The 26,516-nt window shown below is 39.4% G+C and overlaps 1 protein-coding gene across 1 annotated transcript; it reads left to right on the forward strand.

Moving 5' to 3' along the window:
• LOC131949450 (uncharacterized) lies at positions 1-25,844 on the forward strand. Its single transcript, XM_059311359.1, has 8 exons — positions 1-198; positions 13,526-13,717; positions 15,304-15,470; positions 18,324-18,384; positions 21,551-21,691; positions 22,161-22,247; positions 22,770-22,902; positions 25,420-25,844. Exons 2-8 carry the CDS (start codon positions 13,573-13,575, stop codon positions 25,496-25,498), a joined length of 813 nt encoding a protein of 270 aa, XP_059167342.1. The 5' UTR covers positions 1-198; positions 13,526-13,572; the 3' UTR covers positions 25,499-25,844.
• Positions 25,845-26,516: the final 672 nt, after the last annotated feature.

Below are 26,516 nucleotides of genomic sequence, written 5' to 3' on the forward strand. Positions count from 1 at the left end.
GTACTCGCTCAGCTGTGGTTAGCACGCTGTTGGCCAGCAGGAATTTTACGACAATTTTAATGTCAACACGTTGTTTAAATAGACAGTTTTTTATTGAACTTTTTAAATGGTGTTCTTGTGTACAACAGTAAAAACGTTGAAAACTTTGACGTGATACACCATTTACGTAGGATGTGTGCAATATATCATGTGTTTGCGGTGAGTTTTATATTTTTCTCATGTTGTACTTATTATTCAGTACTTATTTAGGTAGAACATTCAAAATACAGGAAGTATCATAACTGATTTAAAAGCACGTACACACACACAAACATATATATATATATATATATATATACACACCTACCATTTGTGATTATCACCGTTTTATACATCGAGATCTGTTTTAATGATCTCGGCATATGAAGGGATAGTTTGGTCAACATTTTACCCAGCCGTCCTTGTTTCCTTAACGTAAGTCAGGTACCCAATCACAGCTGGGTGGATTCAGTTACGTCATACAGATACGAACTCGGGATGCGAACTCGTGACTTCCGAGATGGGGTTCGTGAGCTCTACCCCCCGACCACTCAGTCACCTCAAGCAAAAAATAGTAATTTTATGCTCCGTCGATTTTTACACAACATATCTCGAACCATATTCTTTTGATATTCGTACAAAAACGTCTCTATTGATATATATCATACATCACGTCTGTTGTCTATCTAATATACATGATATCTGATTTATATCCATCACACGTCTGTTATCTTTATATCATACATCACGTCTTATATCTATCATACATCACGTCTTATATCTAACATACATTTTTCTAATATGTCATTCATCATATCATATATAATCTCTAATGATATCAACACACCCCATATTTTAAACCTCCTGTCCTATCTTAACTCGATTCAGACAAATCTATGTTTACAAATCTTCATTAAAGTTAGCTTCATTCATTGAATTAGGATCCTAAAATCTCCAGTAAAGCTAGTTTCAAGCCATAGAATTAGGATCCTAAAATCTCCAGGAAAGTTAGCTTCATTTATAGAATTAGGATCCTAAAATCTCCAGTAAAGCTAGTTTCAAGCCATAGAATTAGGATCCTAAAATCTCCAGTAAAGCTAGTTTCAAACCATAGAATTAGGATCCTAAAATCCCCAGTAAAACTAGTTTCAAGCCATAGAATTACAATCCTAAAATCTCCAGTAAAGCTAGTTTCAAGCCATAGAATTAGGATCCTAAAATCCCCAGTAAAGCTAGTTTCAGGCCATAGAATTAGAATCCTAAAATCTCCAGTAAAGCTAGTTTCAAGCCATAGAATTAGGATCCTGAAATCTCCAGTAAAGCTAGTTTCTAACCATAGAATTAGGATCCTGAAATCTCCATTAAAGCTAGTTTCTAACCATAGAATTAGGATCCTAAAATCTCCAGTAAAGCTAGTTTCTAACCATAGAATTAGGATCCTGAAATCTCCATTAAAGCTAGTTTCTAACCATAGAATTAGGATCCTAAAATCTCCAGTAAAGCTAGTTTCAAGCCATAGAATTAGAATCCTAAAATCTCCAGTAAAGCTAGTTTCAGGCCATAGAATTAGAATCCTAAAATCTCCAGTAAAGCTAGTTTCTAACCATAGAATTAGGATCCTGAAATCTCCAGTAAAGCTAATTTCAAGCCATAGAATTAGAATCCTAAAATCTCCAGTAAAGCTAGTTTCAGGCCATAGAATTAGAATCCTAAAATCTCCAGTAAAGCTAGTTTCAGGCCATAGAATTAGAATCCTTCTTTACACAAGCCCTAACCTAGCAAGTTTTGACCTGTAGCATCAGAATCCTCGTATATCCAATACATTTTTTAACCAAACATTGTTGTGGGCGCTCACAAAAAACGTTCTGTTCACCCAGCTCGCTGTTGAATACAAGGCTGTTTGTATACGTCTTCTCTCTTTAGAAAAACAGATCAACAAAAGGGTTTATAAAAAACGCAATGGAACTTTTAGGGTTTGAAAAGTTTCTTTTATAAACTCTTTCAAAGCAAGAAATTTAAAATGCTCTTCAACGACAGCTTTAACTTCAGTTTAGTATCGATCTCCAGATGGAGCAGTTTAACTAGAGTATCGATGTAGATTTGTAACTGTTTAAACTATAGATCGATGTAGATTTTTAGTAGTATAGATTACAGTATCGATATAAATTTGTAGAAGCTTAAACTAGAGAATCTATGTAGACTTGTAGCAGAATAAAGTACAGTATCGATATAGATTTATAGCATAATAAATTTAAGTATCGATCTAGATTTGTAGCTGTGTTTAGTATCAATTCAACGTTGTTTTTTTTTGTTTAGAAAGGTTAGATTTAATGTGTGATTATTTAAATGCCTGATATTGGTGAATCATTTGAACTTTTTCAAATGTTACTCGATTTAACATATGAAAAGTTCAACAAAAAAAAAACAACTTAAAATGCATTAGCTTAGACCTGAATCACAAACAAAGCCATTTTGCCAATAAATGATATAGATGGTCGACATCAAGTATAAAGACATCACCGCTAAAAGTTGGACATATTTAATACAAAAACATCATCAGAACATACCATCAGACATCTCTACCACCCACATTTCTAAAATAGCCACATATTCCTTCTAGTTCGAGCATTTTTTACTTCTCACTCTTCTTTTTGTTATTACACGACCAAACTTTTCCCATACCACCTTACTCTTTGCTGATTACCTTACACTTTTTCACCCAATATTTTACAGTTTCACCCAATATTTTACAGTTCGACCCAACATTTTACAGTTTCACCCAATAGTTTACAGTTTCACCCAATAGTTTACAGTTTCACTCTATATTTTACAGTTTCACTCTATATTTTACAGTTTCACCCAATATTTTACAGTTTCACCCAAAATTTTACAGTTTCAATCAATATTTTACAGTTTCACCCAATATTTTACAGTTTCACTCAATATTTTACAGTTTCACCCAATATTTTACAGTTTCACTCAATATTTTACAGTTTCACCCAATATTTTACAGTTTCACCCAATATTTTACAGTTTCACTCAATATTTTACAGTTTCACCCAATATTTTACAGTTTCACCCAAAATTTTACAGCTTCAATCAATATTTTACAGTTTCACCCAATATTTTACAGTTTCACTCAATATTTTACAGTTTCACCCAATATTTTACAGTTTCACTCAATATTTTACAGTTTCACCCAATATTTTACAGTTTCACCCAATATTTTACAGTTTCACTCAATATTTTACAGTTTCATCCAATGTTTTACAGTTTCACCCAAAATTTTACAGTTTCACCCAATATTTTACAGTTTCACCCAAAATTTTACAGTTTCACCCAATATTTTAAAGTTTCACCCAAAATTTTACAGTTTCACCCAATATTTTACAGTTTCACTCAATATTTTACAGTTTCATCCAATGTTTTACAGTTTCACCCAAAATTTTACAGTTTCACCCAATATTTTACAGTTTCACCCAAAATTTTACAGTTTCACTCAATATTTTACAGTTTCACCCAATATTTTACAGTTTCACTCAATATTTTACAGTTTCATCCAATATTTTACAGTTTTAACAATATTTTAGCAGATATTAAAATGAATAAATTGCTAATGTGATTACCCGCCTAGAGTGCCAAGTATGTTGAAATGTGCGTGTGATAAATGATATCAATATGCTGGAGCCGCGCCTTACATGATTGAGTGGAGGAAATCTAGAGCCGCTTGTCTGTTGTAGGGCTGCTAGAGAACGGATTAAAGCAGTTGGTGAGGATCTGATTATTGTCTGCTTCACTAAACCTCAAATTAAAAACAACTTTCTACAGGTACAGCACAATTTCTTTGTTGGCATATTGCGTTGTCAGTAATGTTTGTAGGCAGTAGGGTGGCTGGGTTGGTTAAATGGTTTTGGGGTGGTTGGGGACGTCCGTTTGGGGTGGTTGTGGACGTCGGTTTGGGGTGGTTGGGTACGTCGGTTTGGGGTGGTTGGGGACGTCGGTTTGGGGTGGTTGGGTATGTCGGTTTGGGGTGGTTGTGGACGTCGGTTTGGGGTGGTTGTGGACGTCGGTTTGGGGTGGTTGTGGACGTCGGTTTGGGGTGGTTGGGGACGTCGGTTTGGGGTGGTTGGGGACGTCGGTTTGGGGTGGTTGTGGATGTGAGTGTGGGGTGGTTGTGGATGTCGGTTTGGGGTGGTTGGGGACGTCGGTTTGGGGTGGTTGTGGACGTGAGTGTGGGGTGGTTGTGGATGTTGGTTTGGGATGGTTGGGGACGTCGGTTTGGGGTGGTTGTGGATGTTGGTTTGGGATGGTTGTGGACGTGAGTGTGGGGTGGTTGGGGACGTCGGTTTGGGGTGGTTGTGGACGTGAGTGTGGGGTGGTTGGGGACGTCGGTTTGGGGTGGTTGTGGACGTGAGTGTGGGGTGGTTGGGGACTTTTTTTTTGGGGTGGTTGTGGATGTTGGTTTGGGGTGGTTGTGGACGTGAGTGTGGGGTGGTTGGGGACGTCGGTTTGGGGTGGTTGTGGATGTTGGTTTGGGATGGTTGTGGACGTGAGTGTGGGGTGGTTGGGGACGTCGGTTTGGGGTGGTTGTGGACGTGAGTGTGGGGTGGTTGGGGACGTCGGTTTGGGGTGGTTGTGGATGTGAGTGTGGGGTGGTTGTGGATGTTGGTTTGGGATGGTTGGGGACGTCGGTTTGGGGTGGTTGTGGATGTTGGTTTGGGATGGTTGTGGACGTGAGTGTGGGGTGGTTGGGGACGTCGGTTTGGGGTGGTTGTGGACGTGAGTGTGGGGTGGTTGGGGACGTCGGTTTGGGGTGGTTGTGGACGTGAGTGTGGGGTGGTTGGGGACTTTTTTTTTGGGGTGGTTGTGGACGTGAGTGTGGGGTGGTTGGGGACTTTTTTTTTGGGGTGGTTGTGGATGTTGGTTTGGGATGGTTGGGGACGTCGGTTTGGGGTGGTTGGGGACGTCGGTTTGGGGTGGTTGAGGACTTGGGTTTGGGGTGGTTGGGTACGTTGGTTTGGGGTGGTTGGGGACGTCGGTTTGGGGTGGTTGTGGACGTGAGTGTGGGGTGGTTGTGGATGTTGGTTTGGGATGGTTGGGGACGTCAGTTTGGGGTGGTTGGGGACGTCGGTTTGGGGGGGGGTGTGGTTTTGGGGTAGTTGGTCTTGGGTTGGAGGTAATTGGGGACGTCAGTTTGGGGTGGTTGTAGACATGGGTTTGGGGTGGTTGGGACTTGGGTTTGGGGTGGCGATTATTTAACGCGGGTTGAATATGTGGTGATGGGTGTGGCTTTCTGCTCACAGTCCGATATTTTCACAATCTTTTCTTTGACTAAATTCTAATTAAAGACGGAAATAAAAAATAAAGGCATATTCGAATGTAGAAACACATTTCTAACTATTCACCCGGAAAAGTGTTTATGGTTGTGCCGAGAAGGCATAAAAACAATGACGTCACATGTAGTTTAAACTGCGGAAAGTCAACAAAACTAATGGCGTCAGCTTCCAATTTTAGAATATGAAGAAATGAATTATTTCATTAAATTTTGGTTTAGATCTATAGATCTACATATCAAGTCGTACGCTCTGAAATGTATACTATTTCTCGGCTAAAAGTAATTCAAATTTTATTTTTATTTTTTTTTTTTTTTTATTTTTTTTTTTTTTTCTCTCTCTTTTTTTTTTTTTTGCCTCAGACATGTAATTTACAGCGTCAGTTGTGTGTGTTCGCTTTAGTATTACAGTTTTCATCACCGGCTTGTGAGGACTGACACAGATTTACAATAGTAATATTTCTTTCTTACTTGTAGCCTACTTTCATTCATTTAAGATGGTTTACTTATACATAGATCTAATACAAAACGTCTAAATATAAAGAAAAAAATATTTAAAAACCACGTTAAAAAACTACATAAATACCATTGAACAGCCGGGTTTTTAATTATTTAAGTCTCTTAATCAGTGTTGCATTTAATATGGTATTGTGTTGATTAATAATGTATATAATTTGGTTTTTCTGTTATGTATTGTTAGCCTGTGTTATTTTAAATGTGTCAGATTTTTCGCTAATATGGATCAACATGTTATAAAGCACAATGCGTTTGACCAATAACTATTTTGTAAACCATTTTTCTCAAACGAGTATAACATTAAAATATATAGGCCTATAATTTACGTGTAACGGGTACCGACGGCTAGTAGTTACATAATGGCTGGGTATATTTTACTTTCTCGTATATACGAAGAATTGAGAAAGTCTTGTAATCGTGCAAAAAAAAATCGAGATTTTTACAAATCTCGACGTTTTACACCTCACTGATACGGAAAAACATAATTTTGCAATCTTGTCCGTATGTCTGTGTGTCTGTCTGTCTGTCTGTCTGTCTGTGTGTAAACACGATAACTTGAGTACCGTTACAGCTAGGTTGATGAAATTTCATATATATATCAAAATCGTAGATCCGTATCAACTTTTGAGCGATTTTCGATAACCGGAAGTGGTACTTTTTCTACTTTGAATTTTTCAAAAGCCTGTAATTTGAGTACTATTTCAGATAGATAAATGAAATTTCACAGGTAAGTAAAAATCTAATTCTCTACCTTCTGTCAAATTTTGAGCAATTTCCGTTGAACGGAAGTGCTATTTTACACTATTTCCGATTTCTCATAAATCGCATGTAAATTTATAAAGTACTAATAACATTGCGCACTATTATGCACATTTTGTTTTGGCATTCGCTTGGTGCGCTATTCTTTTTTCTATGAGATTCTATTCTATTTTTAAAAGTTTAAGTAATTAAAAATCATGTCTATATTCCAAGTTATATAAGAATATTCGAGAAAGTTTAGGGGAGATCACTCCTGGTTTATTTTCCTTCTTTTTTCTGCTTACAATAAAGCTTGTTATTTTTTAAAGTTTGTAGATGCATTATTATAATATATTTATATTTTTGTAATACATTTTCAACAGTCGTTTAATGGAACGAGTTAACGGAGAGTTGAAAAAAATGAATCTTTTATCTAAGATTTTTAATACATTTTAAGGTTATATGCATATGTTAGATTATCAAATGGCGAAGAGAATTTTAAATCCCACCCTCAGATGCTGTGGTATCGAACGCATCTTTTCGCTCAATTCAATATTTCAAAATATGATTGATATTGTTTTTCTGACTAGTATCGATGTTACATGAACTCCTCGATACTCAAGTATCGAGAGCTTCATACAATTTGTGCCTGTTGAAGAACTGAAGGCTCTGCCCTAATCTTTTAACTCCCTTGACTAGTATCGATATAGTCCACGACCTCTCCGATACTCAAGTATCGAGAGCTTCATACAGTTTGTGCCTGTTGAAGAACTGAAGGCTCTGCCCTAATCTTTTAACTCCCTTGACTAGTATCGATATAGTCCACGACCTCTCCGATACTCAAGTATCGAGAGCTTCATAGAATTTGTGCCTGTTGAAGAACTGAAGGCTCTGGTCTAATCTTTTAACTTGACTAGTATCGATATAGTCCACGACCTCTCCGATACTCAAGTATCGAAAGCTTCCCACGATGCTTGCCTGTGGAAGAACTGAAGGCTCTGGCCTAATCTTTTAATTCCCTTGTACATTACAGAGTGCTGAAGAGTTGGCCACAGTTCCCTCCCCTTCTAGCCTCTGTCATTTCTCAAGAATATTTAGAGGGAAAACCATTAGCCGTCCAAGACTGTAAAAAACGGAGCGATAAAAAATAGAATGTGCATCATTAAAACAGGATGTGTCCCCGCCGGATTCTACTTGCTACTACTTGGGTTTCCTAAACCATCATGGCGTCGTCTGATGGGGTAGCCATAAAACCATCTTGGTCTGAAGTTCTGATTTAGATGGTAGCCTTAATACCATCTTGGTCTGAAGTTCTGATTTAGATGGTAGCCTTAATACCATCTTGGTCTGAAGGTCTGATTTAGATGGTAGCCTTAATACCATCTTGGTCTGAAGGTCTGATTTAGATGGTAGCCTTAATACCATCTTATTCGTAAGGTCTGATTTAGATGGCCTGAAGTTCTAATGTAGACGTTAGCCCTAAAACGATCTGGATGCCGTCCAGGCATGTTTAAAAACTAGAGATGTAAAAACTGTGGAAGAAGTTAAAATTGTTTTGGTTTTTATTTTCACTTACTCAAAAAGAAAACGAAATTACACTACTTTATAGTTTATCGAACATTTCCACGCAGATACAGGCGATAAAATGAGGTAGTAGTGCACAGTTCAGATAAATGCGTCTCCTGAAAACGGACTAAAAAGGCTCTGTATCTTTCTCACACTTGGTTGTAATCCCACACACTTCACCTGGTATGGGTGGTAGTTCTTCTGTGGTGTTGTGACTGTGATGTTGGGACTAATGTTGTGACTGTGATTTTGTGACTGATGTTGTGACTGTGATGTTGTGCCTGTGATGTTATGACTAATGTTGTGACTGTGATGTTGTGACTGATGTTGTGACTGTGAAGATGTGATTGTGATGTTGTGACTGTGATGTTGTGACTGTGGTGTTGTGACTGTGATGTTGTAACTGTGATGTTGTGACTGTGATGTTGTGACTGTGATGTTGTAACTGTGATGTTGTGACTGTGATGTTGTGACTGTGATGTTGTGACTGTGATGTTGTAACTGTGATGTTGTGACTGTGATGTTGTAACTGTGATGTTGTGACTGTGATTTTGTGACTGATGTTGTGACTGTGATGTTGTGCCTGTGATGTTATGACTAATGTTCTGACTGTGATGTTGTGACTGTGATGTCGTAACTGTCATGTTGTGACTGTGATGTTGTGACTGTGATGTTGTGACTGTGATGTTGTAACTGTGATGTTGTGACTGTGATATTGTGACTGTGATGTTGTGACGGATATTCTGACTGTGATGTTGTGGCTGTGATGTTGTAACTTATGTTCTGACTGATATTGTGACTATGACGTTGTGACTGTGATGTTGTGACTGTGATGTTGTGAATGTTCTTGAAAAATTACTTCATCTTGATATAATTCTAGACGAGTTGCGTCAACGATCTTAGTTAACAAAATTGTCAAACAAATAAAAACATGCAACGAAAGGAAACACAATTTAGATAGCTTGCTTTAATTGCACAAATCTTAATGTTTTAAAACTTTTTTTCTCAAATTATTTAGCAATGGGAAAATTCTTAAATTTTTTCAGATTTTAAAGTGGAATTAATGTAAAGAAAAAGTAAAATCAAATACTTATGAAGGTTTTGCCATATCCAGATCTGTATGTGGTTTCTCATGGCGCCTACATACATGTATGTAATAGTCAAGGGTGCTAACAAATGTGGTTATAGTGTTAGTTGATATCTAGTGTTTCCACGTGTGGTTGTGGTTGATATCGCATGTTTCCACATGTGGTTTCACCACTTACAGGATGCACTATTCTCTGACGTATCGATCATGCTTTCATTGATTACCGGCTGTTAGCTCAATGACAATGATACCCCTGAGCCTTCTATATCAGGATTCAGTCATCGATTGAACAACGCTTCATGTTTTAGTTATCGATTATTTTACTTATTAATCCATACCAGACACAACAGAAGAGTATTGATCATAATTTACATCTAAGACCAATTTAACAGACGACAGTAAAGATCTTGTTTTCGTAAATCAACAATTTAACAGACGACAGTAAAGATCTTGTTTTCGTAAATCAACAATTTAACAGACGACAGTAAAGATCTTATTTTCGTAAATCAACAATTTAACAGACGACAGTAAAGATCTTGTCTACGTAAATCAACAATTTAACAGACGACAGTAAAGATCTTGTCTACGTAAATCAACAATTTAACAGACGACAGTAAAGGTCTTGTTTTCGTAAATCAACAATTTAACATTCAGGTAGAGAATCACATCTTCTTTCCCACCAATGCAACACTGAATGAGTTAATTAAAAATTACTGTGTCTAGAAGGTTCAATTTCAGCCAAAAACAGTTTGTTTTCTTAACCATTTCCATGAGCGTTAATTTTTTCTTGAATTTTACCCCTTTGAACATCTATTATACTAACACTATCTAACTAACGTAACTAACAAACTCTATTACACCAACACCCTGTAACTAGTAAAAGAATTTACACCAACACCATGTAACTAACAACATCAATTACACCAACACCATGTAGTAACAAAGTCTATTACACTAACACAATATAACTAACAAACTCCATTACATAAACACCATGTAACTAACACAATCTATCAAACTAACACCATGTAACTAACAAATGCATTACACCAACACCATGTAACTATTAAAATATTTTACACCAACACCATGTGATTTAGCTAACAAAACACCTGTTAATCCCTTTCTTGATCTAAACACGTCACTCTTTTGTGGATAATGCTTAGGTTTTTTCTAGAAGCGTCTTGTCCAAGTTAATTAGGAACGCTTCATTGTGATTGGCCTACACTTGTAGAGCTAGTTAAGGACAGTCGGCCTTTTGGCAGTCGGCCTTTTTAACAGTCAGCCTTTTGACAGTCGGCCTTTTGGAAGTCGGCCTTTTGACAGTCGGCCTTTTGATTGTCGGCCTTTTGGAAGTCGGCCTTTTGACAGTCGGCCTTTTGACAACCTGTTATAAGACAGGCACGTGATCTTAATGACTAATGTTGGTCTTGTATTACTCTCCTCCCTCTCCCCCACCCTCCACCATAACCGACACCTGTTTATGCTGTAGGTACTTTTAGAACTTTGTATGAACTTGATAAAATGTTTTTCATACTGCTGGAAGAAGAGATGATTGCCCTTTGGATAATTCACGAATGTTCACAGTCACCAAGTAGAAAACCTTTTAACCGAGGGTAAATCAATGATTCGCATTTGTTTAGTTTGGTCTAACAACCGAAATAATGGCGGTAACAGCCGTCTAGCTCCCCATCTCCCCCATGCTGGAGATATAATTGCTCCGGCATAATGCCCCAGAATGATTGCTCTATTGATTATTGTGTCACTTAAAATACTTTAAATTGTAACCGAAAAACTCGACGGCTCAAATAAAATGACACGTTCATCGCCATTGATGAAAATTACATTTTTAGTAACCTAATTTTATCTTGGTCGTTTTATAGACACGCGGGTGCACACTTTAAAGTCTTGTGAAATATTGTTGTACTGTCAACTTTTTAAAACTGTATTAAATAATGCTCATAGAATGACTCGAATGAAAATAACATTTTTGTGTCGTGTTTGACTTGATATTTTCCCTGCTACAGTTTAAAGTTCAGTGTTTGTTCTGTACAGCGTATAATCTGAAATTTTAAATAATTGATTTGTACCTGTCAGTCTGAAGTCGATAGCTATAAATATTTATAAATACTACAAACTAGAGGCTTGTGACATCTCATTATAAACATACCAACAGATCACGTGACGTGTCACGTCGTATTACACACATACCAACTACATCACATAACGAGTCACGTCGTGTTTCACAAAAACCAACAGATCACGTAACGAGTCACGTCGTGTTACACACATACCAACTACATCACGTAAGGTGTCACGTCGTGTTACACACATACCAACTACATCACGTAAGGTGTCACGTCGTGTTACACACATACCAACCACATCAGATGACATGTTACGTCGTGTTACACACATACCAACTACATCATGTAACGTGTCACGTCGTGTTACACACATACCAACTACATCATGTAACGTGTCACGTCGTGTTACACACATACCAACAGATCACGTGACATGTCACGTCGTGTTACACACATACCAACAGATCACGTGACGTGTCACGTCGTGTTACACACATACCAACAGATCACGTGACGTGTCACGTCGTGTTACACACATACCAACCACATCACATAACGAGTCACGTCGTGTTACACACATACCAACCACATCACGTGACGTGTCACGTCGTGTTACACACATACCAACCACATCACGTGACGTGTCACGTCGTGTTACACACATACCAACCACATCATGTAACTTATCACGTCGTGTTACACATACCAACCACATCATGTAACGTGTCACGTCGTGTTACACACATACCAACCACATCACGTAAGGTGTCACGTCGTGTTACACACATACCAACCACATCACGTAAGGTGTCACGTAAGGTGTCACGTCATGTTACACACATACCAACCACATCACGTGACGTGTCACGTCGTGTTACACACATACCAACCACATCACGTGACGTGACACGTCGTGTTACACACATACCAACCACATCACATAAAGAGTCACGTCGTGTTACACACATACCAACCACATCACGTGACGTGTCACGTCGTGTTACACACATACCAACCACATCACATAAAGAGTCACGTCGTGTTACACACATACCAACTACATCACGTAAGGTGTCACGTCGTGTTACACACATACCAACTACATCACGTAAGGTGTCACGTCGTGTTACACACATACCAACCACATCACATAAAGAGTCACGTCGTGTTACACACATACCAACTACATCACGTAAGGTGTCACGTCGTGTTACACACATACCAACCACATCACATAAAGAGTCACGTCGTGTTACACACATACCAACTACATCACGTAACGTGTCACGTCGTGTTACACACATACCAACCACATCACGTGACGTTTCACGTCGTGTTACACACATACCAACCACATCACATAAAGCGTCACGTCGTGTTACACACATACCAACTACATCACGTAACGTGTCACGTCGTGTTACACACATACCAACCACATCACGTGACGTTTCACGTCGTGTTACACACATACCAACCACATCACATAAAGAGTCACGTCGTGTTACACACATACCAACTACATCACGTAAGGTGTCACGTCGTGTTACACACATACAAAAAGATCACATAAAGAGTCACGTCGTGTTACACACATACCAACCACATCACGTAAGGTGTCACGTCGTGTTACACACATACTAACAGATCACGTGTCGTGTCACGTCTTATTACACATACACCAAGGTGATGACATGAACAAAATTAGATCTAGTGTAAATTCGATCGCTGCTTCAACCAGAAGGTTTTAACTAACTGAACTGATAGCCAAAAGATTCCGTTGTAGTGAAATTTTTTACCTGACAGGTTGTATGTCGGTACAGCTGCATAGGTCAACCAGGTGACAGTAAAACTTTAAGCTGTGATAAAATCAAATACGTCACTGTTTTATATGACATCATGTGATAAAATCAAATATGTCACTGTTTTATATGACATCATGTGATAAAATCAAATATGTCACTGTTTTATATGACATCATGAGATAAAATCAAATCTGTCACTGTTTTATATGACATCATGTGATAAAATCAAATCTGTCACTGTTTTATATGACATCATGTGATAAAATCAAATACGTCACTGTTTTATATGACATCATGTGATAAAATCAAATCTGTCACTGTTTTATATGACATCATGTGTTAAAATCAAATATGTCACTGTTTTATATGACTGCAGGTGACGAAATAATAAAAAAAAACAACCTCCACAATGACTGACGTGTCATGAAGTCTTTAGACAACGATTTTGCCCAACGGCCGCTTTGTGAGGCTTCACACCCCGATGACGTCACGACGGAAGAGGAAAGGCGAGATGACGTAGCTGTTCTGTCCAGCGAAAACGGTCTGACTGCCAGCCGGCCTTTACACGGTAACTATCTGTTTGTAGTGACGTTTTGAACTGACCACAACTTCAGTGTAACTACCACTGGTCAGTACTTGAATATAACGACCACTGGAAAAAAATCACTAAGTCAATAAAGTCTACAATCACTAAGTCACAATCACTAAGTCAACAATCACTAAGGGGTCATCCATAAATGACGTCACACTCGTAGGGGGGAGGGGGGGTCCGTAATTTTGTGACGATGTGTGATTAGGGGGAGGGGGGGGGGGGGGTTCAGATGTTGCGACGTCACATTTTTGCATTATAAAAAAGCAATGTTAGAAAACGAATTTTAGACGTTATTTCGCGTTTTAGATAACTGTTTTAATAAATTGTAATAGTTTAGACAAGATTTTGGAAAAATATCGATGTTTTAAAAAAATTCAACTGCAATTTTGAGGGGGGTTGTAGGTTGAGGTGTGACGTCATTTTAGGGGGGGGGTCTGACTTTTTGTGACGACGTGTGACGGAGGGGAGGGGGGGAGGTAAAAATCGTCAAAAAAAGCGTGACGTCATTTATGGATGACCCCTAAGTCACAATCACTAAGTCAACAATCACTAAGTCAACAATCACTAAGTCAGCAGTCATAAAAGTCAACAATCACTAAGTCAACAATCACTAAGTCAACAATCCCCCTGTATGAACCAGCTACCCCATCAATGTATAGCTCTCTAAACGACCGTCTCGTTACCTCTGGAATGGCCGTCCAATTAGAAGCCATTTCTTCCTCCATCTGATGGTGAATCAATGAGTCTCGATCGCAGGGAGGTAACTACAACTTATTTCATTTGCTCCCATCGATCAGAGAGTGGGAATCGATCTGACATTAGTGCTGTTCTATATCCTCATTAGCTATTGATTAGTATCGATTGTTTGTTAAACGATTCGAGAGTCTTAGAATAAACCAAACAGACAGACCATTTTAGCATGAAATCAGACATAAACAAACTGACTGCAAAGTCAAACAGACTATTTCAAGCATGAAATCAAATACAAACAGTCTGCAAAACTAATACACAGACCATCAAGCATCAATCAAATATTAACACATTTTGCAACGCCAAACTGACAGGTTTGACTAGATCTAAAGTCTGCTACGGTACAGGTAGATAGGAGGCGAGCAAAGGTCAATCAGTTGTATTGCAGATTTCCAACCTTTTAATCATGGTATGGACGTACGTGTTAGCTATAATACAAGTTGACATAACTGCTCACTTCAATAAATTTCTTAGAACCGACTAGAGGATAGAGACATACCTGCTCACTTCAATAGATTTCTTAAAACCTGCTACAGGATAGAGATATAACTGCTCACTTCAATAAATTTCTTAGAACCGACTAGAGGATAGAGACATACCTGCTCACTTCAATAGATTTCTTATAAGGAGAAGAATAATTTTAAAACATGTTCAAATGTAATTAGGCAAGAATATACATAAAGACGTTTTAATTGTTCTTCGACTAATACTAAAATTACCTGCTTAAAGTTATTTTAAGTGTCCATGTGCTAATGATATTTCTTGTTATTTATCATGTGATTAATTCCCCTGTCCTCTATCTAACCATCCAGGCAAGAGGTCGCTGTATCTGGTACACCAAAGACTGCCGAAACTCAACTGTCGCTGGAGGCAGGGGGCTGTTCTAGGGCTGGGGATACTTCTGACTATTGTAGCCTTGACCTTGGTGGTGGTCGGCGCGGTTAGGTCAAGGGAACACTCCACCCTCAAATTTATTCATGTGAGTCGTTTTTAGCATTTCAGATAAATCATGTACGTAGTGCGCATAGTACGGACACAACACTGAAGACACGTCATAATGTCCACATACAATACAGTATGACACGTCATAATGTCCACATACAACACAGTTGACACGTCATAATGTCCACATACAACACAGTAGACACGTCATAATGTCCACATACAATACAGTAGACACGTCATAATGTCCACATACAACACAGTAGACACGTCATAATGTCCACATACAACACAGTAGACACGTCATAATGTCCACATACAACACAGTTGACACGTCATAATGTCCACATACAACACAGTAGACACGTCATAATGTCCACATACAACACAGTAGACACGTCATAATGTCCACATACAACACAGTTGACACGTCATAATGTCCACATACAACACGGTAGACACGTCATAATGTCCACATACAACACAGTAGACACGTCATAATGTCCACATACAACACAGTAGACACGTCATAATGTCTACATACAACACAGTTGACATGTCATAATGTCTACATACAACACAGTAGACACGTCATAATGTCCACATACAACACAGTAGACACGTCATAATGTCCACATAGAACAGACACGTCATAATGTCCACATACAACACAGTAGACACGTCATAATGTCCACATACAACACAGTAGACACGTCATAATGTCCACATACAACACAGTAGACACGTCATAATGTCCACATACAACACAGTAGATACGTCATAATGTCCACATACAACACAGTAGACACGTCATAATGTCCACATACAACACAGTAGACACGTCATAATGTCCACATACAACACAGTAGACACGTCATAATGTCCACATACAACACAGTAGACACGTCATAATGTCCACATACAACACAGTAGACACGTCATAATGTCCACATACAACATGCAGTCTATGAAGCAGTAGGTGTGTCTGTCGAAAATCACCGAATGACACCAAACACTTGGATTGATGGCATCTAGAACTGTTTATTTCTGAAAATATTTCTAAAGACTGAGGTTATGGACGTTGTACGCCCCCTGTCAGTCAAACTTAGTTTTTACTCAAATACTCTCATCTACGCTCGTGTGTTTTTGACCTCTAAACGATCGATGCACTTTGTATTTGGCATTATATGTATGGCAACCTTTTGAACAGCTCCATAATGTATGTGCTGTTAAAGAAGAAATATGGGTGTTGAGGTGAGTGGGAGTAATGTGTTATAGTTGGAATAAAGTGGGATATTGGGAGTAATGTGGGAAAGTGGGAGTGTAGTGGGATAGGTTGAGTAAAGTTGTGGAGTTAAGAAGGATGTGAGAGGGAAAAGAGATAGTGGTAGTTAACAGTTAATATGAGGAAAAAAGGGATAGTGGAAGGAAGGAGGGCAATGGTGAAAGCTACTGGGTTAAGATGGATGAAATTGTGAGTAGCAGAAAAAGTACATGAAAAAAAAATGAAACATATTCATAAAAAATACCGCCCTGAAATGCCTTGACCTTTATCATACACAAATTACGTTACGAATTTAGATCCTTCGTGAGAAAATATGCGGCCCTAGGCCACATGGTACTAGCTCGTCTGGCTTTTCTCGTCCTCGGGGGGTGGGAGCTCTGAGTACACAGGCTAATAATTGGACGGTATCGGGCCAATGTTCCAGAGAAATTTGATTGGGATCTTAGGTTCAAGCAGATCCGCGTCTAATGTGATTCTCGTTTAGTCAATACAGGGCTAGTCTGGTACTAGGGTATCATTATTGGTGGGGTGGTATGATGGGTATAGGGGATAACCAGGGGTGTTAAGGGGTGTATAGGGGGTGTTAAGGGGTGTATAGGGGGTGACTAGGGGTGTTAAGGGGTGTATAGTGGGTGTTAAGGGGTGTATAGTGGGTGTTAAGGGGTGTATAGTGGGTGACATGGGGTGTTTAGGGGTGTATAGTGGGTGTTAAGGGGTGTATAGTGGATGACCAGGGGTGTATAGTGGGTGTTAAGAGGTGTATAGTGGGTGTTAAGGGGTGTATAGTGAGTGTTAAGGGGTGTATAGTAGGTGTTAAGGGGTGTATAGTGGATGACTTGGGGTGTTAAGGGGTGTATAGTGGATGTTAAGGGGTGTATAGTGGGTGTTAAGGGGTGTATAGTGGATGACTTGGGGTGTTAATGGGTGTATAGTGGATGAATTGGGGTGTTAAGGGGTGTATAGTGGGTGTTAAGGGGTGTATAGTGGGTGTTAAGGGATGTATATTGGGTGTTAAGGGGTGTATAGTGGGTGTTAAGGGGTGTATAGTGGGTGTTAAGGGGTGTATAGTGGATGAATTGGGGTGTTAAGGGGTGTATAGTGGGTGTTAAGGGGTGTATAGTGGGTGTTAAGGGGTGTATAGTGGATGACTTGGGGTGTTAAGGGGTGTATAGTGGATGACTTGGGGTGTTAAGGGGTGTATAGTGGGTGTTAAAGGGTGTATAGTGGGTGACATGGGGTGTTTAGGGGTGTATAGTGGGTGTTAAGGGGTGTATAGTGGGTGTTCAGGGGTGTAGAATGAGCGACCAGGGGTGTTAAGGGGTGTATAACTAGTGTTAAAGGGTGTATAGTGGGTGACATGGGGTGTTTAGGGGTGTATAGTGGGTGTTAAGGGGTGTATAGTGGGTGTTCAGATGTGTATAATGAGTGACCAGGGGTGTTAAGGGGTGTCAAGAGTCCAGCCGGTGTGTTTGTTGCAGCCATGTTAGATACAATGACCAGGAGTTGAGTGAAAAAACAAAAGAATGAATTCAACTCTAGGTCCATGTTTGGTTTGTCATATCAGAGCGAAATGTGTTTTTGTAATTGTGCCTGTCTTGTCACCAGGTGAAGCAGCCAATAGACCTTAAAGCTCTGATGTATTTAGGAGACGAAAACTTTACCTTTGGTGAGTCCATCTTACATTAAAAACATTGGTCTGTCAAGCTTTTATGAAACGCCTTTGATAAGTCAAAATTTCAACAACTGGGTTACACTAGGTGACACCATCCAAAGGTTGGGGGGGGGGGGTGTCAGCCCGATTCTTTTAACGTCACGTAATAACCGGCCATAACATAAACCACGCTAGAGGTCAGTTTTCCTGACATAACGTAAAAACTGGCTTTAACATAAACCACGCCACATTTAATTTGTTCCAACTTCACGTAATAACCGGCCATAACATAAACCACGCTAGAGGTCAGTTTTCCTGACATAACGTAAAAACTTGCTTTAACATAAACCACACCACATTTAATTTTTCCCATCTTCACGTAATAACCGGCCTTAGAAGATACAAACCTACTGGAATACATACTAGGTTTACATAAATAGAAACGCCATTAAATTCCATTAAATAATTTTTTATTTGAGGAACATTGAAGTATATTCAACAAGACTAATTGATCGAACCAATGTTAAACGATCGATTACTATGATTGATTACATTAAATTTAATGCATTCCTGTCAAATGTAATCAGGCAGAAAAAAAACGCTTATTTCTTTTATAAGTTTAATTGAAACAAAAAGAAAAACAAAAATAAGCCTGCATGATAGAGACCTTTTCTTATGTCAATAGAGAATGTTTATAGGGGTAGGATTCGAGAATATTCGAGCTGTCTCCAATTGTGGCGACATATGAGTGAGTTGAGTTGTGTTGGGTCCTCGTTTGTACAACATATAACAGACCTGGTCCATATTACACTATGTAATACATACACAAACATACACATTACACATTATACACAACATTTCTTCTCTCTTTTTTCCCTCTCCCATATATATATATATATATATATATATATATATATATATATATATATATATATATATATATATATATATATATAGATAGATATATATAGATATATATATATAGATAGATAGATAGATAGATAGATAGATAGATAGATAGATAGATAGATAGATAGATAGATATATATTTATTTATTTATTTATTTATTTATTTATTTATTTATTTATTTATTTATTTATTTATTTATTTATTTATTTAATTTTATTTTTAATTTTATTTTTTTATTTATTCATTTACTTTTATTCATATTATAGTGTGTGTGTGCGTGTGTTCTTACATTTTTGTTATTTGAATTTTTCTCTGTATTTCTGGTCTTACAGTAGGCAAATAACAATTGAAGCACCTTACGTGTCAGACTATCCAGTTAGAAGCAAATCCATACCAAGCCCTGCTACTGCTTAATGAAATTTCCTTTTTATAAAATTCCTCAAGCGTTTGAATCGTTTCCAATCATGACTAGATTCACTGACCCCGAATTTCTCACTTCACAAATTTGATCGCGTGAAATGAATGGTTTTTTTGCGCAATGGTCGGGGTGTATCTGTAGACGTCAGCTAGGGTCATGTGTATCTGTAGACGTCAGCTATGGTCATGTGTATCTGTAGAGGTCAGCTATTGTCATGTGTATCTGTAGACGTCAGCTATGGTCAGGGTGTATCTGTAGACGTCAGCTATGGTCATGTGTAGACGTCAGCTATGGTCATGTGTATCTGTAGAGGTCAGCTATTGTCATGTGTATCTGTAGACGTCAGCTATGGTCATGTGTATCTGTAGACGTCAGCTATGGTCATGTGTAGACGTCAGCTATGGTCATGTGTATCTGTAGACGTTAGCTATGGTCATGTGTAGACGTCAGCTATGGTCATGTGTATCTGTAGAGGTCAGCTATTGTCATGTGTATCTGTAGACATCAGCTATAGTCATGTGTATCTGTAGACGTTAGCTATGGTCATGTGTATCTGTAGACGTCAGCTATGGTCAGCGTGTATCTGTAGACGTTAGCTATGGTAATATATATCTGTAGAAGTCAGCTATAATCTGTGTATATCTGACACATCACGTGAACAATTTGGTTTCGTCCCGTTATGGGACACATACAATGAGGTACTAGAAAAAAGATCTATGGGTTTTTGACCTGATCAATAAATTGAGTATTTCTAAAACTTAAAAATGTTAATTAATCATTTTAGCTCGTTTGTCGTTAAAAAACAACACTGTACCCATCGTATGTGTAAACGTTAAATGACCCATGGTATCTGGCACATATCCCAAAAGTTAACTTGCCCCTTGTACCTGGCGATGTCCCAAAAGTTGAGTTGCCCCTTGTACCTGGCGATGTCCTAAAAGTTGAGTTGCCCCTTGTACCTGGCACATGTCCCAAAAGTTGAGTTGCCCCTTGTACCTGGCACATGTCCCAAAAGTTGAGTTGCCCCTTGTACCTGGCGATGTCCTAAAAGTTGAGTTGCCCCTTGCACTTGGCACATGTCCCAAAAGTTGAGTTTCCCCTTGTACCTGGCACATGTCCCAAAAGTTGAGTTGCCCCTTTTACCTGGCAATGTCCCAAAAGTTGAGTTGCCCCTTGTACCTGGCGATGTCCTAAAAGTTGAGTTACCCCTTGTACCTGGCGATGTCCTAAAAGTTGAGTTACCCCTTGTACCTGGCGATGTCCCAAAAGTTGAGTTGCCCCTTGTACCTGGCAATGTCCTAGAAGTTAAGTTGCACATTGTACCTGGCATTGCCCCCAAAAGTTGAGTTTCCCCTTGTACCTGGCGATGTCCCAAAAGTTAACTTGCCCCTTGTACCTGGCGATGTCCCAAAAGTTGAGTTGCCCCTTGTACCTGGCACATGTCCCAAGAGTTGCCCCTTGTACCTGGCACATGTCCCAAAAGTTAAGTTTCCCCTTGTACCTGGCACATGTCCCAAAAGTTGAGTTGCCCTTGTACCTGGCACATGTCCCAAAAGTTGAGTTGCCCCTTGTACCTGGCACATGTCCCAAAAGTTGAGTTTCCCCTTGTACCTGGCACATGTCCCAAAAGTTGAGTTGCCCCTTGTACCTGGCACATGTCCCAAAAGTTGAGTTGCCCCTTGTACCTGGCACATGTCCCAAAAGTTGAGTTTCCCCTTGTACCTGGCACATGTCCCAAAAGTTGAGTTGCCCCTTGTACCTGGCACATGTCCCAAAAGTTGAGTTGCCCTTGTACCTGGCACATGTCCCAAAGTTGATACAACTCTACCAGACGTGACCTCTACTCCCCACAGCTCAGCTCGTGTCTCTCAGAAACGTTGCAGTAGACAAAAACGCCTTTCAGTCATCCGTGTCAAAACGAGACCAAACGGAAGAAGCACAAGGGCTTGCTGGGCGTGCTGTTGACGGTGACGTCACTTCCTGTTCTGCAACAGGTTATTTAAAACTTTATTATGTATGCAACAGTTAGTAAAACGTTATTATTCGTTTTTTTATTAATTCAAAATGGTAATGTTAAGAACAAAACGTTAAATAGAGTAGCATACACCTCTTAATATAAGCATATTTTTAGCGCAATTTCCATACTGACAATTGTTTTTAATTAGTAATAGGGCTGGCGTATTACAAACAATAGAAGAAAATTGCGTCTGGTCAATTGCTGACCTTTTTTTGTCAAAAATAGCTTTCAGTTGTACGACAAGACTTGGAATTTAAGGACATTTTTGTGTTGGTTAGCGAAATAAAAGCGTTGCCAATAGAGTGTTCAATATATGCTTTAATACTGACCAATGACAAACTCAGGTACAACAAGCATTAATACTGACCAATGACAAACTCAGGTACAACAAGCAAGCTTTACATATTGACCAATCATAAACCTATCAATGTCTGGTTAATTGACAGGTCTAGAGCGGTCGCCTGTTTGGTTTGTTGACTTGCAGTCTGTCAAGGTTGTGAGGAGTGTCCGCATTCTAGGCAGCAGTGTCAACAGTAAGTAGGCAATAATATATGTGTACACAGTATGTAGGCAATACCATAAAACAAATATAATTTTTTATAATTGTAAGCTCTTAAATGCACATAAAATAATTTAAAATTCGTTCTTAAATACAAAACATTTTTTAAAATAACGTATTAAAGAACTGAAAGACTTTTTATTTCTGTTTATTTAGTGCATTTGATAGCTAATTATACCGTTTTCAAATTATTCTTTTTTCTTTTTATTCTTCTTTCTTTTATTCTTTTTACTAATTCACTCCTCGTGAAATGGACACCACATAGGACTAAAATATTTGCTATAAAACCGGATCATTAGCTTGTGACCACTAAAAGGCAATTTTCAGGGGGTGTATATCGTCACGTCCAGTCAAGCATGACATTATGTGCACTAGTCAACTCATGTCACGTCCAGTCGAGCGTGACATTATGTCACGTCCAGGCTTGTGTCAATATGTCTGCACTAGTCATGTGTGTAAAAAAATCTGTTACATGATGTTACACCCATATCACCAGAGCTACATGATATCCAAGTGTACGTCAGCCCACTGAGTAACGTGACCACGGAGACACAGAGGTGTGGTCAGCTGGGGGAGGAGGCCAAACTCACGGAGGCAAGGGTCGCCTGTGATCCTCCTCTACAGGGCAGGTGAGTGGCTCTAAAGAGAGGGGGTGGGGTGGTGTTGGTGCATCTTGTGTTGGTACATTGAGGGTGAACATGGAAGATAAAACTAACATGTATGTTACATGGTCAACATATGTCATCCAAACCTTCTATGGAACACAAAGGTAACACAGAACACCTCCTCAACCCCACAGGACCCCCCCCCCCCCCACACCCTGCAGGAACCCCCTCCCCCACCCCACCCTGCAGGAGACCTCCCCAGCAATACAGGAAAACACAACCCTACAGAACCCCCTCCCCCACCCCACAGGAACCCCCCCCCCCACCCTGCAGGAGAAATCCCCAGCAATACAGGAAAACACAACCCTACAGAACACCTCCCCCACCCCACCTGCAGGAAAACCCCAGCCTACAAGAAAACTCCCCCACCCCACAGGAAACCCCCTATCGGTTAACGAGACGGCATGCACACGCCAAAAACATTTCCTTTCATGCCAAAATCGATGAGTTGTGTTTGATTGAATTCGGAAATTGGCTGTTGCTTCAAAGGTTTCCGATGACGTGGAATTGGGGTCACATTCTCGCCGTAGGAATTTTTTCAAGGATAAAATAATAGCTTCCAGTTTCATAGGCATAAGGTCAATGTGTTGGGGTGGGTATGTTGGGGCGTCAATGATAAAATAATAGCTTCCAGTATCATAGACATAAGTTCATCTATGTTGGGGTGGGTATGTTGGGGCGTCTAGACATGAGGTAATGTGTGTTGGGGTGGGTATGGTGTTAGGGGGGGGGGGAGGTTATTACAGTAATATTACACCAACATTTTATTTCTCTCGTTAATTTTTTTCTGTTTCGCCTAAAACCATTCTCTTATGGTCAAACGAAGCGACCCTTAGCATCCAAATTTACAAGTATTATATATGTTACGGTCAAAGCCCGCATTGGCCGGCAAATGTACGCATTGGCCGGCTCTCTTGGCCAAAGCCCGAAGAACTTAGGACTAAGAGCGTATTACGTACATTGGTCGGCCATTGTGCACACTGGCCGGGATGTCCTGGCCCAGGTCCTATCTAGACTAAGTTGTGATCGCCTTTTCATTATACTGGGTGCAGTTTCATTGTGAGTAACGTATTGTTTGGCTCTTGTTTGGATAGCATTCTTTATGCAATGCGACATGGACTAAAAGGACCGTCAGATCAAGAGACAGACATACCAGATGGCTGTCAAAAGAAAAAAAAAATGTAAATCCATGTTAGTAGATGGGCTACAACCATCGCATCTTCACAATCAGTGGCGTAGCCGGGGGGGGGGGGGTTGGTTAGGGGGGTCAGACCCCCCCCCCCCCATAGACCCCTCGGTAGATACATAAAGGTTGAGCGAAAGTCTAATAGGGGGTGCAAATGAAAAGTTTGAGGGGGGGGGGGTGCAAAAGTTTGAGGGGGGGGGACGCAAATGAAAAGTTTGTCCTCGGGGGCCTGGGAGGGACGCTACGCCTCTGATATATACATTTATAATGCGGAAAAAAATTTAACCCCCCCCCCCCCCCCCATGAGACGATCCTGGCTACGCCACTGTTCACAATCATTGACCGGCGGCCAAGGCTACACTCGCTGCAATTGCACAACCCAGTGCACAACCAAGTGTTGTGTTGACTAATAATGTAGGCTATATAATTTGGTTTAATTTTTCTAATAGGTATTGGTAGCCTATGTTATTTTAAATGTGTCGGATTTTTAACTATTAAGTTATATCTTTGCTTTGTCACAAATATTTTAGCGTGTAGTAAAGCACATAGCGTTTTAATAAAAATATTTTTCTCAAACAAGTATAACATAATATAAGCCTATAGTTCATATGTTACGGGTACCGACAGCTAGTTTTAAGAATAAATAATGTCTACGTTCTAGACATTCTGCTATTGTGTTTTTTGTTCTGTCAAAGTTATAAATAAAGATAGGAAACAATAGAAAGTAAGACGGAGTAATGATTATAGATTAATCTCCCTTTAAAACCGGCAGCCATTGAGATGTAGATGGCGCAGCATTGAATGGATTCCCAGAACTTTCAGTGTGGCCATGAACGTGACTGTTTCATCTCTTGATCACACCATCAAATTCACGTACCACAGTATACAGGGTTCTCATCTGCTCAACTTACACTGCTTAAACTAATTATCTCCCCTGAATTAGATTTAATTATTCTAGTTATTTTATTTTGGCTAGATAAAAAGAAACAAGAAAGAATCTAATAATGTATGAAACAGCACATGCGATCAGCTTACTGTAGCTATAAATGTCACCTGTTTATCACAATGATTCAAAATTTTAATTATCTAAAAATCGGGCTTTAGAACAACATATCTTGTACTCATCTGTCATTAGCCTCTAACTTAATCCTCCTACTTTAGCCTGTGACTTTAGCCTGTTACTTTAGCCTGTGGCTTTAGCCTGTGACTTTAGCCTGTGACTTTAGCCTGTGACTTTAGCCCCTGTCGTTAGCCTGCCAGCCACTAAATTAAGATCTGAAAATTGTTTTCCACAGGTACGTCATAATCCAACTCCAGACACGGTCAGACACGTACGAGAGTCTGGTCCTGTGTGAGGTCATGGTTTTCCTCTAGTCCTGTGTGAGGTCATGGTTTTCCTATGTGAGGTCATGGTTTTCCTGTAGTCCTGTGTGAGGTCATGGTTTTCCTGTAGACCTGTGTGAGGTCATGGTTCTCCTGTAGTCCTGTGTGAGGTCATGGTTTTCCTGTAGTCCTGTGTGAGGTCATGGTTTTCCTGTAGTCCAGTGTGAGGTCATGGTTTTCCTGTAGTCCTGTGTGAGGTCATGGTTTTCCTGTAGTCCTGTGTGAGGTCATGGTTTTCCTGTAGTCCTGTGTGAGGTCATGGTTTTCCTGTAGTCCTGTGTGAGGTCATGGTTTTCCTGTAGTCCTGTGTGAGGTCATGGTTTTCCTCTAGTCCTGTGTGAGGTCATGGTTTTCCTCTAGTCCTGTGTGAGGTCATGGTTTTCCTCTAGTCCTGTGTGAGGTCATGGTTTTCCTCTAGTCCTGTGTGAGGTCATGGTTTTCCTCTAGTCCTGTGTGAGGTCATGGTTTTCCTGTAGTTCTGTGTGAGGTCATGGTTTTCCTGTAGTCCTGTGTGAGGTCATGGTTTTCCTGTATTCCTGTGTGAGGTTCTCGGTTTCATATAGAAATGCATCTAGAAATAAACTTTTACTAGACAACAGCAGAGAAAACTGATACCAGCTATAGATTGTGAAATACTTTTGTTTTGCTGGAGGCACACAATGACCTTCACTGAATGTATTCTATTGTTCTTGCTGTTGTTGTTTGTTTATTTGAAGAATTTAATTTGAATGAACAGAAAATCATATAATATCATGTTATGTGTACTGGTGAATATAGAGCAATAACAGTCTTGGTGCCAATTTTTGTGGATTTTTACAAGCATGTTTCAATACAATGTCTTTGTATATATATATATATATATATATATATATATATATATATATATATATATATATATATATATGTGTGTGTGTGTGTGTGTATATGTGTGTGTATGTGTGTGTGTGTGTATGTGAATGTTTGTAAGTGTGTTGTGTGTGATTTTTTTTAATTACCTGCGGGTATTTAA

Source organism: Physella acuta, unplaced genomic scaffold, assembly GCF_028476545.2.
Source record: "Physella acuta isolate Inbredline_101_S28 unplaced genomic scaffold, ASM2847654v3 ptg000061l, whole genome shotgun sequence".
Taxonomy (NCBI): Eukaryota; Metazoa; Mollusca; class Gastropoda; family Physidae; genus Physella; species Physella acuta.